This window comes from Bombus impatiens, unplaced genomic scaffold (assembly GCF_000188095.3).
Source record: "Bombus impatiens unplaced genomic scaffold, BIMP_2.2 scf_0377, whole genome shotgun sequence".
Taxonomy (NCBI): Eukaryota; Metazoa; Arthropoda; class Insecta; order Hymenoptera; family Apidae; genus Bombus; species Bombus impatiens.
Window position 1 is genome coordinate 489,414 of NT_176796.1, and position 19,362 is coordinate 508,775.

Consider the following 19,362-nt stretch of genomic DNA (forward strand, 5'->3'; position numbering starts at 1 on the left):
TTTAAAATATACATGGGAAATAAATACATATACAAATGATACTGATTTTTTCAAAAGCTGTTTATTTCAATTTTAAGCAATAAATTCATATGGAATAGGGGCAAGTGAAATTGGATTTTCACGTCCTGATACAATGTGTCCAGGCCTAGGTTCAGCAGGCTGTCTTTTTAGCTTTACTTTTATGTTCTTCTCCTTCGCCAGTTCCTTAAGTTTTTCGTTATCCTTTACACGTTGCAAAAAGTCTTCTCTACATTTGGAATGAGTTAAATGTTCAATACGAACATTAATTCTTTTGGCAATAATTCGTCCACGGACTCTCTTATTGACAATAACACCAAGAGCATGAGGAGTAACATTGAATACACGTCCAGTTTTCCCATGATAAACTTTATAAGGCATTCCCTTTTGAACAGCTCCATTGCCTTTGATATCAACTATGTCGCCCACTTTGTACACTTTCATATATGTGGACAATGGAATCGTTCCATGTTTGCGAAACTTTCGGGAGAATAAATCCCTCGTTCCTCTGCGATATCCCTTTGAATTTGTCATATCAACTGATTCTGCCTACAATATATGTATTTGTATTAAATCTTTTGCAATAATTGAACACAGTCACAAAAGTATCATTGGTTATGTTAACTAAATATTAGATTAGAATATCTTTTTATATAAATTTATATAGCAACATAGATGATCAAAATATTAAATTTTAATAAATAAAATGATGAAATATAGAATTTTTATCAAAATTTAAAACAAAATTTATTAACATATGCACGAATACTGTCACGTGCACTTGCTTAGGAAAACAATTCAGAATGAAATTCAGCTTTTCTTTCATGCAGATAAAAGTTAAACATAGCGAACAAAATTTTAAGAAATTTTATAATTATAAAAAATGAAACATAAAGCAAATATCGTAAAAGCTTTTTAAAATTTTTCATAAATATTGTCTTAACTTACAAAAGACTAGCGTAACCATCCACGTTCTTCGAAAAAAGAATTTAAGATCGGTATTCTTATACTTATTATTATTACAGAAGAATCGATAATAATCGATACATAGTCGACTTCGATATTTAGTTATATGAAGTTCGTTCATTATACTTATTATTATAATAATAACAAATTGATATAATGAAGTTTTATTCGTTAATTCTCCACTAATTTAACTTAAAAATAAATTTCAAGATTAACACATTTGATACAATTTTTTAGACAAAATAAACTATATACATATAATAATTACGCTGGATGAAATAAACTTTATAATAATAATAAATAACTTCGAGTATAATTTTAGAGGCGTTTATAGCAATTTATAAATTAGAGATTTATAAATTTATAAATTTATAAATAGAGATTACTAATTTCTTAAACTAAAATTATGATAGTTTAGTACTTTACTAGATAGCGCTTTCACTATCAAGCTGATAGCAAAGGAGTGTCCTCTCTATTATTTATTTGATCATAATACCGCTGCATGACAGTTGTTTTATGAAAAAGATTCGTTGTTGGTCATAAGTATTTTACAACTTTACGTTATTTATTAAATAAATTAATAATTTAAATAATAAATAGCATTTTATATTTACAATTAAGTAACATTCAATAATGGTATGTATTTTACATAGTTCTTTTCACGAAACATAATAATATAGTATATCACATCATTATTATGGTATTTGCGGACCTATATTTATCATCAGAAGGGTTAATTTGTACGTGGAATTAAATTATGTATATATTACATATTGATATTCTTTTTCATTTTAACATATAACAACTACAATGAATAAAACTAGTTAATATAAAACATTAAATAATAATAAAAAATTTTTCATATTTTTCATATTTTTCAGTTCCGGAATCAATACGACAGTGATGTCACAGTTTGGAGTCCACAAGGACGTTTACATCAAGTAGAATATGCAATGGAAGCTGTGAAATTAGGATCAGCTACTGTAGGACTTAAAAATAAAACTCATGCAGTCCTTATTGCTCTGAAAAGAGCTTCTTCTGAGTTATCTGCTCATCAGAAAAAGATATTTCCCATAGATAAACATATGGGAATTTCTATCTCAGGTTTAACAGCTGATGCCAGGATGTTGAGGTACACCATAAACCATAATATATCAATTATATTGTGTCATTATTAATAAAAATATAATCATTGTTTTAAAATATTTATTAAATTAAGATTTGAATTTTTATTTATTTGTTTATAGTCGATATATGCGAACTGAATGTTTAAATTATAAATATTCTCATGATGATCTATTACCTGTAAGTCGGTTACTTGCATCCCTGGGAAATAAATTGCAAACATGTACTCAAAGATATGATAGAAGACCATATGGAGTAGGTTTACTTATTGCTGGGTATGATGTAGGTAGATGTGATTAAATGGTTGATTACTATCTGGCAGAAGATAAATTGTTATTAAAGTATTATTAATATTTCTAAAGGATCAAGGACCACATATTTATCAAACATGTCCATCATCAAATTACTTTGATTGTAAAGCAATGGCTATTGGTGCACGTTCTCAAAGTGCTCGTACATACTTAGAGAAACATCTTAATGAACTTTTATCATGTGATCTTGATGAACTAATAAAACATGGTCTTCGTGCGTTAAGAGATACATTGCCAAATGAAGTTGATTTATCAGTAAAGGTAAATGAAAGATGTTCATTCTATTAGTTTCCAATGTTTTTTTCATAAGTAGTAGATTTGTGAAAAAAATAAAAGAAGGCAAAGTTTTACCATCCTTCATATGTAAAAAAATGATTTTAATACATTTTTTAATTTGTCATGGTTTTCGAGTTTTTAGTCGTATTCACCAAAAGGTCATGGAAATTGTATAAAAAATTGTGAAAATTTCTTCTCTCCTATTTTTCTTATAAATTTAGCATATAAGTATTTTTTAAATCTTATGTAAGATATATTATAAGAGAAATTATTTTATTACAGAATGTCTCTATCGCAGTAGTGGGAAAAGGTACAGATTTTAAAATATATGATGAAGATGCAATTTCTGTCTATTTATCTCAAATTGAAGATGACAAACGTAGTAAACCTACTGAACCAGATGTAGAACAAGATTCTAAACCTCCACAACCTCCACCTTCTGATGAAGGTCCACAAGACCCACAAGTTACAGTTGCAATGGACACAGATTAAAAATAATTTACTTTATAGCATATTTTATGTATACATTTAAAATGAATTTGCATTTTACGTTTAAAAATTGTATTTTTCCTCATCATATTCAATACAACAATAGGATGTCATGAATCATGAAAATTTTGTTAATTTTCAATATATATAATATATTTCTTTAGCCACGTAATTACAATTATCTACATGATTTGATAGTATTCCTTTATGTACAGATATACAATAATTTGTACTATTATACATGAATACACAAGTATTTTCAATTACAATTAAAACAAATATGTTTATTGGTTTTCAATCTGTTTGTTTCTACGTTTTTTTAATATATTTGTTAAGAAAAATTCTCCAGCTTTATATGATGAACGCACTAATGGACCACTTGCAGTATATAAAAATCCTAGTTCATTTCCAATATTTTCCCACTTTTTAAATTTTTCAGGTGTAATATATTCAATTACTTTTAAATGTCTTTTTGTAGGTTGCATATATTGGCCAAGTGTCAAAGCATCTACACCTGCTTCTCTTAAGTCTGTCATTGTTTGCTCAATTTCTTCATCAGTTTCCCCTAATCCTAACATTATCGATGATTTTGTAATTAATTCTGGATTGCATTCCTTTGCTGTTTCTAATACCTTCAACGATTGTCTAAAAAATACACGAAAATACATATATTTCTAAGTTTACTAAAAAAAAGTTACAAAAGCTACAATATGTACCTTACCTATATTCAGCTCGTCTATCTCTAACAAATGGAGTTAAATGTTCAACAGTTTCAATATTATGAGCAAACACATCAAGATTAGAATCAACAATTATTTTAACACAATTTTTGTCTCCCCTAAAATCTGGTACTAAACATTCCACTAAAATATTACTTCTGTAAAAATGTAAAAAGCACGTATATAAAATATTTATTTAATATATAATTGCAAAGTACTTTTTTATAATAATAGACAAAATAAGGTGATAAGATTATGCACCTTTTTTTAATTTCCTTCACTGTTTCTGCAATATGACTAGCTCCACCGTCACTTAAATCTATTACGATATATAATTTTGACATAAGAAACATAATAATTTTGGTATATACATAAATTAAAAAATGTACAAACTACTTAACCATCTCTGTCTACCGATGTAAGTACAACATAATCCAAACCCCAATCTGTTATTGCAGTTGCCGTATTTACTGGTTCCTCCGGATTTAATGGTAATGGTGTGCGTGATGTTTTTACAGAACAGAAACGACAACCACGGGTACATGTATCGCCCATTAACTATATTAAATTGTTTTCCACTATTATATTCTCATATATATTAAAGTTACTTTGTCGTTTTTAAATGACACAGCATTTTTGACTTCACATTGTTGTATCTGATATCAAGATGAGTTCAACAATCTACTATACTATGACCTTGACTCCAAACTTCCATTTAATTAGGAGGAATGGAGAATTGTGTATGCTAAGGATTATTTTATAGGTGGATTATGAATAACATAGAATAGAAAAAAACATACTTTGATATTACATTATTTCCATGTATTCGATTACAACAAATACTTGAATTGTAGCCGATGGTTTTGTAAATGTAATTTGGACCGAGGCCGTAAATGTGTAGTAATTGTCACTATAATGCTATCAGAGCAAACTTCCATGTACACTGTACAGATTCACTCCTCTAGATGTTTGATATTTTGAATAAACTCAGGATAGACCTTTAGACTACAGATGACTCCGCAGAAAACAAATCTACTAAGGATCTAAAACAGCAAATCTGTATAGCATGCATGCAAATTTATTCTGACAGCAGCACCTACTACAAACTTATTACATCAGTCAGGATTATATTTACAAAACTATGGGCTATAATTCAAGCATTTGTTATAATTTGAACATACAGAGATAGTGTAATATCAAGGTATGTTTCTTCCTATTTTATGTTATTCATACTCCATCTATAAAATAATTCTCAACATACACAATTCTCTATTCCTCCTGATTAAGCAAAAATTTCGAGGATCATTTCAAAGCCATGGTATAATAGGTCATTAAACTCCTCTAAATATCAGCTACAACAACATAAAGCCAAAAATAAATTTAAAATGAAAAAATAAATTTAAGAACATCAAGGTGATCTTGATATCTTATCGCAAAAACAAGTTTTTGGAAATTTTTTATGTAGCAATTTGCAACTGGCTAGACACCGATTAATTTTTATTTAGAACTTTTTTCTGTTAAACCATCAGAAGTAACCAAAAAATCATAGCATCAATTATGTGTACAACCTGTATATTTTTAATTAAATCACCTTTTAAAACAAAATTACTAAACAATGAGATATATAGAGTTAATAATACAAACCATAATAGTAGCCGTTGCTGTTCCATGTGTACCACCTCCCCAACATTCCCCAATATTAGGACATCGTGCTTCTTCACATACAGTGCTTAATTGTAATCGTCTTAATTGTGACTTTATTCTACTATAATTTTTACCCATTGGGATTTCTGTCTTTAGCCAAGGTGGCAATTTCAATCGAGATTTATCACCTTTTTCTAACTTCAACTTTCCATTATATTCTTTGTAGGTACCAGCAATAAAATGTTCTAAGTTAGGTCCATCCGCTAGTTTTTGAGAAAAAGTTTTTTCTTTGACACATTGCAACTGCTTTGGTACATAAACAATATTAGTATATATTTAAAAATATCAAATATTATGAATATTGCATTAGTAATACTATCATTAGCAATATTATTTGTCAAATACATACTGATGAGTGAAAATTACAAGCAGTAGATATTTTTACTCGACTTGACTTACGAAAAACTTGAAACATGTTTGCTTGTAAATGAACATTCAAATAACCTCTCAAAAATAAAAAGAAATCGGCCTTATAGCATGGAATACTATCAAATACGATAATGAACATCTGTACAAACTAACATTTGCAATTGCTTAATAAATACTTGAATTTGTAGTAGTTTTTTAAATTTTATAATATATACCAACGTTTTCAAACTTGTAATTATTTATTTATATTTACTTATAACTATGAATTTAAAGTAAATATAAAATTTTCCTATCAAATAGTAAAGAATCTTAATAAAAGATTCTATACTTATATATTACATATTTTTTATGTTTTTATTTTTGTATTTGGTTTTAATTTTTTAAGATCATAGAATATTTTAAAATATTTATTGTTTTTAATTTGAAGATTAAAATGGATAATTTAGAGAATTATTTATAAAACATTTCATAAACATTGTTATTCATCAAAAGATTTAATAAAAATATTAATAGTAACGTTTTTCATAAAAATCCGTCCATATTCTACAATAAATTTTGTTAGTTTAGCAACACATACTGACGTAATATCATCCGATCTGTAGAGCTTCTGTGATTGGACGCGGTAAAGGTCGGGTGACTTCGTAATTTGTTAGTTATTACGTTTGACATATCAGTGCTTCGTTTTGTTTTAATCATTGAATTTATTTAATGAAAATAAATATTTGAAAAATATTACGCCACAATGGCAGATCCTGGAGGGTGGACTACTACACAAGATAACGATTTTTCTAATTTTCAATCGAACGACAGCTTTAATTTGAATGAAGTAACTGGTATCGATGGTACGTTGTATTTAATATTTATCAAAATATTTTTTATCATTTTGTTTTAAAAGCTATAATGAAATAGTAATTTCCCCATATTTTTATATTATATTATTTTTATTTTTTATTTGTTACCCATTTGTTTTTATATAATTTTATTTTTCAGTGATTTTTGAGTGAATCTTAAATTTTTTTTATTACAGAACTTCTTACAAACTGTGAAAGTGAATTATTGAAAAATGAAAATTTATTTAGCGACGATGCATTATTATCACAATTGGAAGAGCCTTTAGGCATGGATACAGAGGGATTGGATTTTTTAAACTTTAATAATAGTAAAGAACTAAAAGATTTTAAAGAATTTCATGATTATGAGGATCCAAATATTATCAAATCTGTACCAAGTGGAAATGTAATATTAGCTCCAGCAATAACAGAAAATACACAACAAGTTCCTTGTGTCACTCAACAATCTCAACAACAAAAGCAACGACCACAATTACAGGATATAACTTCTATACAAAATAGAGCACAAAGAATATCTGTCACACCAGCACCTACAGTATTTAGTTCACAATATGCTATACCACAAAACCTAAACTTCAGTGTCCAGTCTCCTGTTGTAACTATAGCACCAGTGACACAACAAAGACAGTTGCTTTTACCAGCTAAACTTATAAAATCAGAATCAGTTGTTTATTCTAGGGGATCACAAGCTGTTAGTTCAACATCTGTACCACACCAGATACATACCTTAGTAAATACTGCTAATGGAACAGTTTTAACTGCTGGTAAGAATATATGACGTCATGAGATTTTTATTAAATTTATTATATCCTAATTTTTATTAAATTTGTTATATTCTAATTTTTATTCAGGTATTCCAGTTGTATTAGATACTGACAAGGTACAGATTAATCGATTAAGTACAAATACACATATAGGTGTACCAAGAGTAAAAGAAGTAAAACGTAGTGCTCATAATGCCATAGAACGACGTTACAGAACATCAATTAATGATAAAATCATTGAATTGAAGAATATCATTGTTGGAGTAGATGCTAAACTGAATAAATCAGCAATTTTGAGAAAAACTATTGATTATATTAGGTATATTATGTTAATACGTGTTTGACTTTTAAAATATTTGTTATAAATTGACGAAAATTTTTATTAGAAACAATGAAAATTTTAGGTTTCTTCAAAATTCTAACGCAAGATTAAAAGCAGAAAATATGTCGTTAAAATTAGCTGCTCAAAGGCAAAATTTGCGCGATTTATTAGTATGTGGTGAACTTACACCACCTAGATCAGATTCAAGTGAATCATCTTTATCTCCAGCACCAGCACCATTATCTCCTCAATCTCCTTCATCTATAAAAGATGATCCAGATTTGTTACAAAATGTTGATTCAACATCTGTTCTTACAAATCAAGGCATGAGAGATCATACTAGGCTTACGATTTGTGGATTTATGCTCCTCTTTTTAGCATTTAATCCTTTAGGTTTTTTGATAAATAATGTTGGAAGATTCAATTCTGATTATGTAAACACAAAATTGGATGGTCGTACAATTCTTAATTATCAAGGTATCATAATATAATAATTACAATGCTATTACATTATAATATACAGTATAATAATAATGTTATCATATTATACTAATTGTTATATATGTTACTATGTATAACGAGTAATACTATTATTAACCTTTTTGTAGATCAATCAGATCTTGAAAATCCAGTGTGGAGCAATGTGTTTTTATGGCTAACAAATGCTATACTTTTAATTGGTGGACTTTGCAGACTATTGCTATATGGTGATCCAATACTACCATCTGACAGTAAAATTTTCCTTGAACTTCATCGATGGAGACGTCAAGCAGAATTCAATATATCGAAGAATGAATATAGTCAAGCATGCCGAGATTTACATCAATGTTTGCAATACTTAGGCCGACCATATCCATCATCACGCGCAGAAATTTGGCTTGCAACTATGTGGCAAATTATAAGACAACTTCTTCATAAATTATGGATTGGAAAATGGATTTTGTATACTCATAAATGGTTTTCTGAAAAAACTACACGACAACAAGCAGAGATATCAGCTATGGAAATGGCTATTATTTATCAGCATATGTTATGTCTACATTTATCAGAAGGATCAAAGAGTGGAACTCTGTATCTTGCTCTTTCTGCAGTGAATTATGCAGAAGCCACTGGAGAAACTATTCCAAAATCATTATTAGCAGAAATATATATCAATGTTGCATTGTGTTTCAAGCACTCGTTATTTCCATTTATTCATAAATATTATTTGGGCAAGGCACGCACTTTATTATCATCATGTGCAGTTCCACCAAAATTAAAGTGGATAATGAGTGATGAAGGAGCTAAATTTTTAGCATTTCAAAAATGGCAATATGGAGAACAACCAGATAATGAATTTACTTCTCAAACTAGTAAAGCTGATCCTTTATCATATGCTTCACGTGCATATAGAGATTATTTAATCGGACATTGTTTACGTATTTTAACCGGTACTGTTGGAGATGCTCATTTATCTTCAATATTAGAATATGGACAAACTATTATGGCTTCTGCTGGAATAGATGCTGGATTTTTATGTACTGACAAAGTTACAGTTACACGTAAGTTTAAATAAAATCTTGTTTAATGAGTTCATTGGTGGTATTGGATGGCATTAAATTTCTTCCTTCCTTTTTTTTCTTTAACTAATAAATAGAATTTGGTGAATTAATGTTTTAGATTGCGAAGATGAAATTGGATTATGGTGGGGAGCAGTTATATATGTAGCAGCATGTTGGAGATTGAAAGAAGACGATTCACAAGCATGGAGCATTGTTGAAAGCAAATTTCCTTATGAAAAATGTTACCAACTTTGCAATAATAATAACAGTATTAGTCCACTGCCATATGTTGTTTTGAATGCTTTGCAAGCAGCAAAAGCGACTACTAAATCAGTCTCTATGCGTTTTATTGATCAGGCAGGAATATTGCTTGAACAATGTTTGGTTTATTATAATTGCAAGCAACAGTCATCCCAAAACGTTTTGGTAAGATATTTAAATATTATGTTTATAATATATTAATATATTCAATTCTTTTATACAAAAATTATTATAATTACTTATATTTTTTTGTAATGCTTTTATTTTACATAGATAATAAAATTAGAAATTATGAAATAAAATATTTAATTCTTTTTATATTTTTTGAAATTTATGATCTTTGAAAAATCTGTTTTTCATGTTATTTATCTTCTCAAAATGAATATCATTACACATTTTTTCATAAAACAAAAGAAAATGATCAAATAATGAATTATATATGTAGTAACTTTAAGTATATTATAGTATATATTTATGCAATTGCTTACTTGTTACAAGTGTGCATTGTAGTTGCATTGCATGAAATATAACTATGCAATACTTCTACAGTGCAACTTCTGTGGCAGGTCTCAGCGTCATATGTGATAGATAAATATATATATATATAGGGTAGACCAAATAAAATGTTATAGACTGTTTTCTCTATTGTAGATATTTTCTTTCTTTCCTAAATTAAACAGGATAGAGGGGTAATCATTTGAAGTGCAATAAATTTTTTTAAGACTACTAAGAAAAGTTTAAAGGCAGCCTCCTTCATTTATCTTAAATGGAATGAGGTATTCATTTTCTTTATTTAGGTAACTCTTATCAAACAGAGTAACATTTACTTGAAACACTTCTTTTTATTCTGCACAATTAAAGAGATTTAATAAATAATTCAATGCAGTTCTAGGTACATTTAGAGCTTTTGATAAACATATTTTTTTACCTATTTGTTTGATAATAGAAAGGTAATTTCTTGAAATATTTTATGAACAATGTTAATTTTAAATTCTTTAGAGAGATGAACCTTATTATTTAATCATCTTCTTATATGATGATTAAATATTTAATATGCTGATACATAAAATATAAAGTGATAGTACTCCTACAATGAAGGAAAATATAATCATAAAAGTATTTACTGCGCATACATTGGTTATTTCATTAATGCTATAAAATGCTTAAAATAGTATTTATGAAAGACTTAATAGGTGTTTAGAAATCTAAAGACATCATTTTAAACATTTATTAAAATAATTCTCACTTTAGAATACATTTATGTACATATTTTTCCTCTCCTTTCTTCTTTTTTTACCTTCTGAAGTTTCTCTTAAGAAAAGTATGTATTTTTCGCCATAGCTCTTTAACTGTGCAAAGTAAAAAAATATTCAAGTTAAATATTATTCCATTTAATAAGAGCTATTCGAACAAAGAAATGTTAATATCTCACTCCATTTGAAAAGGGGTCCTCTTTACCTATGTATAATAGTTTTCCTAAAAAATTTTTTACATACCAGATGATTTAACAACTCCTTTGTCCTTAATTTAAAAAGAAATGAAATGATTTCTGAGAATTTGGCTTATAATATTTTACAGGATGGTAGAAAATGGAATCAAAACTTTTTCTTGGGAATAGATAGCACTTAACAGTTCCTGAATCCAACAAATCAATCAAATCTACAAAATTAATAATAATTTTCTTATTAGCTTTGATTATTTTTTTAGCTTACTCAATTGTGGATTTGTGATTGGTTACTTGAAATGCGAACTACGCTTTGGCAGGAATTAGATAATGATTTAGAAAAATTAACTACAAATATATCTCTTGGAGGTTTTCAACGTGATTTAGCTTGTTTGAGACAATTATGTCAGCATATTCCAGTAAGTTTACATATATATTTTAATATTATAATTTATAAGTTAATTATTATTTTTAACAATTGTCATGTACTTTTTAGTCTACTTTAGCGAGAGTATTTGTTTATGAAGCCACAACACGTATAATGGCGGGAGCAACACCAGTGAAAACTCAAATATTGTTAGACCGTAGCTTACATCACAGAAATTCACGTTCTTCAATTATCTGTGGAAAAGATCGTTCGCAAGATCAATATACTGGAGAAAGAGAACACGCGGTAGCTTTATGTTTAGCTTGCCGACATTTACCTCCACTATTACTAGCCTCTCCTGGAGAACGTGCAGGCATGCTTGCAGAAGCTGCTAAAACTCTTGAGAGGGTAGGTGATAGAAAGAGACTTCAAGAATGTTACAAATTAATGAGGCAATTAGGACCAGCTATCTCTGCTAACTGATATATTACAAGTATAAGAATATACCTCATTCAATCTTGTCTTTTACATAGGTTTGTCTCTTTCATGACTCATTGTTGTAAACAAAGTTTGCAAAGAAATTAACGGATCTAACATGGTTTCTCTCTTTGTACTATTTCACGTTATACTAAAACAAACGTTAAAATAAAAGACAGGCAAAAAGTATAAATATGCACTAGTTATGTATATGTATATAGTGTATAGTATTATGATATCACATAGAGTATAGAGTAAAAGAAAGTTAAACTTAAAGGCTTAAATTGAACAGCTGATTTAATTTATATCAATGCACATTGTGCAAGATTGTTGTACATAAATTATAATATTTACAAACAAATTATGATATTCTTAACGCAACTAAGACTTTTAAATAACTTGTGTTAATTTGATATTTTCCTTTTCAATATAATTATTTTGTAATTTAATTAATGCGTCTGTCATTGCTATATATATCTGTGTGTGCATAATATGATGGTATTGAAGTCTGTAAATGATATGTTTGAGTTTTTTCAAAATATATAATTTTATTATAAGTTTTCATTACTTAAGAGATATAAATTGGGATTTAAGAGATATAAATTGATATAAATATCTCTATATATACTACATGTAAAACTAATACATTAACATACAAAATGTAGCTTTATAATTAAGAAATGATTAAACTTAATTATTATTTAATAGAATATATAAACTATCTTAAATACACACTGTTTTAAATATTCAAAATAAATTATAAGAACAATTTTATATAAAAATAAATGAGATCGGAAATTAAATTATAATGTTTTCCTCATCTTTTCTTTATTTATAGACACCTATTTTTTAAATCAATTTTCACTTCATTTACAACATCAAAAATTTAGTGAAAAAGATATGTAATATTTAATTACATTTATTTTTTGTAAAAAATAATGCTTGCTACAATATTTTATGAGTGTAAAGATAATTTGTATATAATAATTCTACCAAAGAAATCTGTACTTTCATTAAATACAAATTTAAAAGTTTTTGCTTTTACTGGATTTGTCAAAATGAAAATTTGTATCGTATTTTTGTCTTCTGGATAAAACGACTCATGAAATTTAGTTTCTTTATTACCAACTTCTAAATGACAATTTTTGCCAACAAATCCACCTTGAAATTCAATTTCAAATGAACTTATTTTATATTCTTGTTCAAATTCAATAATTATCCACTGAAGAGTTCCCTGTAACATACAATATGTACTAGTAGTAATAATATATGTAAGAATTATTTATTTAATACATATTTTTCTTTAAGTATAACTTAAAAAAACTGTAAAAGATTTATTTTATCACTTCATCATCAAAATGTATTACTTTAAAACAAAATAATAGGTAAGGAATATATTAATACATAACAATATAGGAGGAAAGTACAAAAAAGATTTCCTTACCGCGTCAGAATTCCAACAAGTTTCAGGACAATTATCGAACATGTAATTTTTCCCATAAGATCGATTATTCTTGTTCAAAACTGAACTAACCCTAGATAAGTAACATATGATAAATATAACTTTTGTTTATATAAAACAAATTTCTAATTATTTTACATATCGTGACTAATATCTTATAAAAATATTTTGTTTTTCATAGATATATACCATGAAAATATTACAAAAAATTTGAGTAGTTTAATCACAATATGTCTATATATATGTATATATATATCTTAAATAATAGCTCACCGACACTCGAATTTATATTGTTTCAATAAACACGTCATACTAAAATAAAGCTAATATAATACATGTGTAACTTAACCTCGATTGAATGTAAGGTTACGTAGAATGAACTTATGTTGAGTATTGTCTATGCAGTTTTCACGATATACTACTACAATATTTAAAGTCAATTCTCAAATTCAAAGAACTTAAATGTGGGGAGGTGCGTTAAAATAAGCAATAAAAAATGCAGCAAAGATGTAGCCTTTGATTCCTGATGTACATATACTTCTTAAGAAGTAACCAATTTGATGTACATGCCTTCTAAAAATCTGTAGAAGTCTATAAAATTTATGCACAGGTACTATGCTATTATGTACATATATCAACAAATTCAAAAAACAAAAAACAACTTATAAAACAAGAAATGTTATACATTTAAAACTATTATAATTTAATGTATTATACAATATAATTTGAAGTATTATATAATTCCAATAACTCTTGGAAAAAGTAACAAATTTCGGTTTAAGTTTTTACGATCTTCTTTTACAAATTACTTATATCCTTAATTATTTATATTCTTATTCGTCCGATCAGATTGATCATCGATTATATGTGTATGTCACATGTATATATGCATATATATAGTATATTGCAGCTCAATATTTTTCGTATTGCGTCATTGGCTACTCGATAGTCGACGACGACTATACTACAGCGGAGATAGTCGTTTAGTAACGTAGTAACACTCCGATGTATAGTATTTAAAGCTTAACACGTTCAATACCATGGGGGTCACCGGTGACCGGCGCACCAAGATTAGTAGAAATACATAATTTGAACAAATGTCAATAGTTATAAATTTTTTATTATTACCATTATTACTACAATGGTGTGACGAAATTAGTGCAGTATAAAACATACAAAAATAGTTTTATTATTATATAGTTGTGTAAAAAATGTTTTCGGGATTTTAGTACAAAGCTGCAAGTATATTATAATTATTCCTTTAAATATAATATAATGTAAATATAAATATAATATAATGTGGAATCAGTTGTCAAGATCGTGAAGTCACATGTATCCTACATAATTCTTTGATGACAGAAAACCCCTTATTTCTAAATATGATGTGAAATAATCAGAACTCTTAATATTACATTGTCAGCTAATCCAATCTGGTAGGATAGGTAAAAATGCCAATGCAGATGCTTTTCAAGTAAGAAATATATTTATGCAGTTCTTTAATTTACTTTTTGGTGCCATATCTTGGCAGACTAATCATATAAGTTTAAGGTTACATGAATATGACCATTGATATGGTCTGTTAAACTAAAGAAGTTTAAAAAAAGTAAGCAGGCTATGTAGATGTATTAAAAAGGATTTTTATGAAAAACAAAGTTGTTGTGTTAACATAAGTTAAGAAAAATATATAGTATTAAGACTAAGTATGTACAGTTTTAGATTATGGTATAATTACTGTATAAATTGTAAAATACAGTCATCAAGCTTCCTATAACACAGTTGGTTAGTACAACTCAGAGGGTTGTCCAAATTTATTAAATCTTGCTATATAGAAACAATGTTACAACAATATCGCGTTATAGGAGGATTTTCAGAATTTTTGCACTGTGTTACAAAAGGGTTAAATATACAAACCATTCTGCAATCCATGTTTTGCTGCAATTTGTTTCCAGGCCTTTCCTTTTAATTCATTGTCTTTGTACACCGTTGCGTCTTTATCCCATACACATGGATATTTTCTGATAGTCTCAATAAATTATTCAGTTTCTGTTATACATAAGCTGTTTCTGTTATACATCACTAGTCGTAACAAATTTAAACTGACAATTGACAAGTAGAACAATCGAAAAACAGTGGTAGCACGGTCGTATACACACGTTTGGCGATTTCTGTGGTGGGGGTAAGGTTCTTAATCAAAGATGAATAGAGGGTCACCAATACTTCTAGGCATAATACAGCCAAAAAATGGATACTGAGAATAAGGGCCTCTAGTAGTTAGTGGATCGCTTATTTTGTGTTCGGGTTGGGAAATATGCGTCGGTGGCTTGTATCGATGAGTAGCGGAGGAGAAATGTGTACATGACATGGAGCACGGCTAAAGCAAACATACACTGTTAGCCATAAGTACTAGGACTTTTATTGATATTTAGTATAAATTACATGCTACTCATCGTTTTCATTTTCTATTATTATATTATACAAAACATATGAAAAACATAAATCAAAGCAAATAGAGAAGTAGGAAGCACCCGATATCTGAAAAGTCACCTAGCTGTGAAATATGATATGCTGTGCCTACCATAAAAAATGTTATTACATTTACTTCATAAGCCTGTTTTGTATGCAAATCAGACGTATCACTTGTATTAACTTCTAAATTTATTTTCATCATATCCTGCAGCTTCAACAATTTCCTCAAGCTCTCTTATGAATATAGAGGCTCCTTGTGTCCTTGTCTAATAACACATGCACATTCGCACAGAAAATATGTATGTGTATACCGATCGGTTACCGGCAAACGGTATTAGTCTGCATTCTTGATTAGACAAGGACTGAAGGAAAGGGTCTCTATGCAGCGTTGTTTTTCTATTGTCATATCGTATCCCTTACACGGTAACATATGTATGACATATGACTTGTATATTATATCTTCATATCTTCATGGCCGGTACGAACTCTGAACGTAGAGGCGATAATTCGTAGTGCGCACTTTTCGGCTCACTTTTTTATCATTTCCCCATTCATTTATGGCGATAATTTAGGAAATATATATACGTATGTATGTCCAAATAAATTTTATTACTAAATTCTACTATTGTAATAAATATAACATAATCATTTTCAGTAATCACTTAAAAATAAAAAAAATTGATTATATAAAGAGTAAATTAATTGCTTTAGACTCAAAAGATTAGAAAATAATATAGGTCTTAAAAAGTAAAATCAAATGATAAAAAGAATTAAAAGTGTTTTATAAAATACAACAATGGATAAAACCAATGTGTTTACTTCTTTATATATATATATTTGCTTTAAACACATTTACCAGAAATTAACTCAAAAATGTTGTATGATTGTACTGATTTTTAATTTTATTCATAATAAATTAATAGCTATAATAATAACTATAGAGTGATAGAATATATAAAGATATGCATATAAAATATAAATGTAAATAATTTGCTCTTAGTATTATTTTGTACATCATAAAATTGATAGAGATAAATATTTCTACATCAATATATTAAAATACATTCTTATTTATTAATTTATTTACATTAAATGTTCCTAAGTGTATTTGAGAATATTTACAAATTATATTCTCATAAAATTGCATTTTAATTAAATGTGTTTATTTGTATTTCTCCATAAACTCTTCTATAGTTTTATTAAGCTTACAATTTTGCCAATCAAGAGAAATATCATCAAGATGATTATCAAAATCAACAAGATTTCTATATTCTTCTGCTTTTAGTAGGGAGTATAATACATCTGTATGAGTTACTCCTTTATCATATAATATACTGTAAAAATCAAAACAATGTGTATCAATCTAAACAATAAACATTAAAAACTATTTGAAACAAATATTAAATATATCAAACTAATTACTCTGTTACATCTTTAAGCTTCCATTTGCCATCTACAAATTGTGAAACTCTCAAGGGATTTGAGCTCATAGCAAGTGTAATTTCTTTATTATCCACCTAATAATATGAAAAAAAGATAATAAGACAATTTTTAGTTCAATTTTTTACAAAACTTACCACTACAAGTAAAGTATTGCCGCAATTTTCTGCTATTTTATCCGCTATTTTATGAGCAGGTTTATCTGTACTGTATTAAAAGTTGCATAATTAAATTATTGTTAAAAAATTCAAATAAAAGATTAAATTACCTCAAATCATTTATGTTTTCATTTGCTAAGTAGTAACCTGCTAATACTAAACCTTTACTAATAGCATATTGATCAACCTGAAAAGATTTTTTCTCCATTTTAGTTTAATGTTTACATCATAAAGAAATTTGAATCATATTAAACAATTTTATAATGATTAAAATGTTTCTTACGATATAAACTAAAATAGTTGTGATAAAATATATTCACAAGTTTATAAAAGATATATTTATAAACTTGTAAAAAATTGTTAGTACTTTCGAAACGATAAATACTCATGTAACAACATTTTTAATATTTTACATAACTACTTCATAAGTTGAATCTATTAAATATACTGTATCTAGATAATTCATTAAAATAAAAATTAATTTAACTGTTACCGTATATTAATTAAGTAAAGTGAACTTTATGCGATATTTAAATATTTACCATGGTCAAAGCAATTTCCGCCATAGGTGAGACATGAAGACAAATATGAAACAGTGGAATTACATCCTCAATATGTAATTCGACAGATTTACTGTCACTTTTACTATTTTGTTTGCCTAATAACAATCCATTTATTGCGCAATGTGGATATTTAGCAGCGTGTAAGATGATCTTACAATATGCACGACTAGAGAACGAGATATCTGCCATTTTTCTTCAACAACAAACGATAGAATCGATAGTAGTGAATTCGATATAAACCAGTCATATATATAGTCATATGTTATATACATATGTTTATGTATATCGCTACCATGCGTTTTCGGCTTTGTGTTTGACGGCACAAAATATAAAAAGCGAAATAAAATTGTCTATATGTTACATGAAATATGGAACATATCTAATGCATATACATATATTATTCGAAGAATGCAGGTGACAAAAAATCGTAGTTCAGATGATAAATAATACTCTATTGGGAAGCTCCAAATTTCATTATTTTAGATTGCAATAAATTAAAAATTTAGATTGAACTACGTACGATTACTAAAAACGTTTTATTTTCTGAAGGAGATATTTAATTTTATTATACAACTTATATTTCAGCAATAAGAATATCGTAAATTCTGCTAAAATTTGAATTTTGTATATTTTTATTTTGTACATGTACAATTTTTCTCATACCGAGTATGCGGCGAAATACTTTTATCCCACTGATGTAGGGCATGATCAAAAATACTGTGTACAAAGATGTTCTGACAACGGCTGTAAACATGAAAATGTATTTCCAATGATTATACAAATATTTCTTTGGATACAATAAAGATGGACAAGCATTAGTTTTATGACTAAATAAATGTATTGAGTTTGAGAGGCAATATCTTGAGCACATATTGAAATAATAAATAACATAATTCTAGGGTTTATTTTGTTTTTGCAATTCTTTCTTACGTAGGCTCCCATCAATCTTTTAATTATAAAACTTTTGGCTTAAATCATTCCAAACTCATGGCACAGAACATGATTAGATATATTTTGTCCTTAACTTTTTAATGGTAAACGAAAAAATAGGTCATTCCATTTAAAAAATCATTACAATTAGTAGAATTTCAGAAAATATGGCATTGAAATGACTTTCACTCTAATTTCCCGCTTAATTTCCCGCTTGAAATAAAGTAACTTTCTCTCGAAAGACTTCTTTGTATCGTGACAAATAAGAAAATAATTAAGAGTACCAGAGTTAAATGGAATACTCTGTATATCTATATAGCAAAACATAATAGTGTCTCG

General features: G+C 27.6%; 6 protein-coding genes and 2 long non-coding RNA genes across 10 annotated transcripts; 4 read left to right on the forward strand and 4 right to left on the reverse strand.

The window, feature by feature from the left end:
• Nucleotides 1–41: 41 nt before the first annotated feature.
• On the reverse strand, nucleotides 42–1,060 carry LOC100743945 (60S ribosomal protein L21). The gene is made up of 2 exons (XM_024367962.2): nucleotides 967–1,060; nucleotides 42–567 (listed from the first exon to the last, which is right to left on the reverse strand). The coding sequence occupies exon 2, from the start codon at nucleotides 550–552 to the stop codon at nucleotides 73–75; it is 480 nt and encodes a 159-aa protein (XP_024223730.1). The 5' UTR covers nucleotides 553–567; nucleotides 967–1,060; the 3' UTR covers nucleotides 42–72.
• Nucleotides 1,061–1,445: 385 nt separating this feature from the next.
• LOC100749885 (proteasome subunit alpha type-1) lies at nucleotides 1,446–3,464 on the forward strand. Its single transcript, XM_012386194.3, has 5 exons — nucleotides 1,446–1,620; nucleotides 1,866–2,116; nucleotides 2,232–2,391; nucleotides 2,472–2,681; nucleotides 2,979–3,464. The coding sequence occupies exons 1-5, from the start codon at nucleotides 1,618–1,620 to the stop codon at nucleotides 3,186–3,188; spliced, it is 834 nt and encodes a 277-aa protein (XP_012241617.1). The 5' UTR covers nucleotides 1,446–1,617; the 3' UTR covers nucleotides 3,189–3,464.
• Nucleotides 3,200–6,255, reverse strand: LOC100744064 (lipoyl synthase, mitochondrial). Of its 3 annotated transcripts, none has more exons than XM_012386193.3 (7): nucleotides 6,201–6,255; nucleotides 5,958–6,134; nucleotides 5,549–5,851; nucleotides 4,306–4,462; nucleotides 4,166–4,223; nucleotides 3,907–4,062; nucleotides 3,200–3,830 (listed from the first exon to the last, which is right to left on the reverse strand). In XM_012386193.3, the coding sequence occupies exons 2-7, from the start codon at nucleotides 6,114–6,116 to the stop codon at nucleotides 3,470–3,472; spliced, it is 1,194 nt and encodes a 397-aa protein (XP_012241616.1). In that variant the 5' UTR covers nucleotides 6,117–6,134; nucleotides 6,201–6,255; the 3' UTR covers nucleotides 3,200–3,469. The 3 variants fall into 3 exon arrangements, with proteins under 3 accessions (XP_012241616.1, XP_003489933.1, XP_033176782.1); XM_003489885.4 differs by having other exon boundaries at nucleotides 5,549–5,854; nucleotides 6,201–6,248; XM_033320891.1 differs by lacking the exon at nucleotides 6,201–6,255 and having other exon boundaries at nucleotides 5,549–5,854; nucleotides 5,958–6,162.
• Nucleotides 6,256–6,582: 327 nt separating this feature from the next.
• Nucleotides 6,583–12,568, forward strand: LOC100750005 (sterol regulatory element-binding protein 1). Its single transcript, XM_003489851.4, has 8 exons — nucleotides 6,583–6,819; nucleotides 7,005–7,592; nucleotides 7,680–7,911; nucleotides 7,997–8,391; nucleotides 8,523–9,455; nucleotides 9,574–9,881; nucleotides 11,424–11,579; nucleotides 11,657–12,568. Exons 1-8 carry the CDS (start codon nucleotides 6,720–6,722, stop codon nucleotides 12,008–12,010), a joined length of 3,066 nt encoding a protein of 1,021 aa, XP_003489899.1. The 5' UTR covers nucleotides 6,583–6,719; the 3' UTR covers nucleotides 12,011–12,568.
• LOC117151702 lies at nucleotides 10,182–11,235 on the forward strand. Its single transcript, XR_004461798.1, has 2 exons — nucleotides 10,182–10,695; nucleotides 10,901–11,235. It is a non-coding gene; the product is annotated as an uncharacterized LOC117151702 (long non-coding RNA).
• Nucleotides 12,569–12,885: 317 nt separating the features above from the next.
• LOC100744179 (nuclear receptor 2C2-associated protein) lies at nucleotides 12,886–14,126 on the reverse strand. Its single transcript, XM_003489886.4, has 3 exons — nucleotides 13,740–14,126; nucleotides 13,449–13,539; nucleotides 12,886–13,238 (listed from the first exon to the last, which is right to left on the reverse strand). Exons 1-3 carry the CDS (start codon nucleotides 13,775–13,777, stop codon nucleotides 12,960–12,962), a joined length of 408 nt encoding a protein of 135 aa, XP_003489934.1. The 5' UTR covers nucleotides 13,778–14,126; the 3' UTR covers nucleotides 12,886–12,959.
• Nucleotides 14,127–14,841: 715 nt separating this feature from the next.
• On the forward strand, nucleotides 14,842–16,552 carry LOC117151707. Its single transcript, XR_004461802.1, has 2 exons — nucleotides 14,842–15,647; nucleotides 15,738–16,552. It is a non-coding gene; the product is annotated as an uncharacterized LOC117151707 (long non-coding RNA).
• A 430-nt stretch (nucleotides 16,553–16,982) lies between these two features.
• On the reverse strand, nucleotides 16,983–18,337 carry LOC100744299 (ER membrane protein complex subunit 8/9 homolog). The gene is made up of 5 exons (XM_003489887.3): nucleotides 18,073–18,337; nucleotides 17,641–17,717; nucleotides 17,510–17,579; nucleotides 17,355–17,449; nucleotides 16,983–17,266 (listed from the first exon to the last, which is right to left on the reverse strand). The coding sequence occupies exons 1-5, from the start codon at nucleotides 18,280–18,282 to the stop codon at nucleotides 17,095–17,097; spliced, it is 624 nt and encodes a 207-aa protein (XP_003489935.1). The 5' UTR covers nucleotides 18,283–18,337; the 3' UTR covers nucleotides 16,983–17,094.
• Between the last annotated feature and the right edge of the window lie 1,025 nt (nucleotides 18,338–19,362).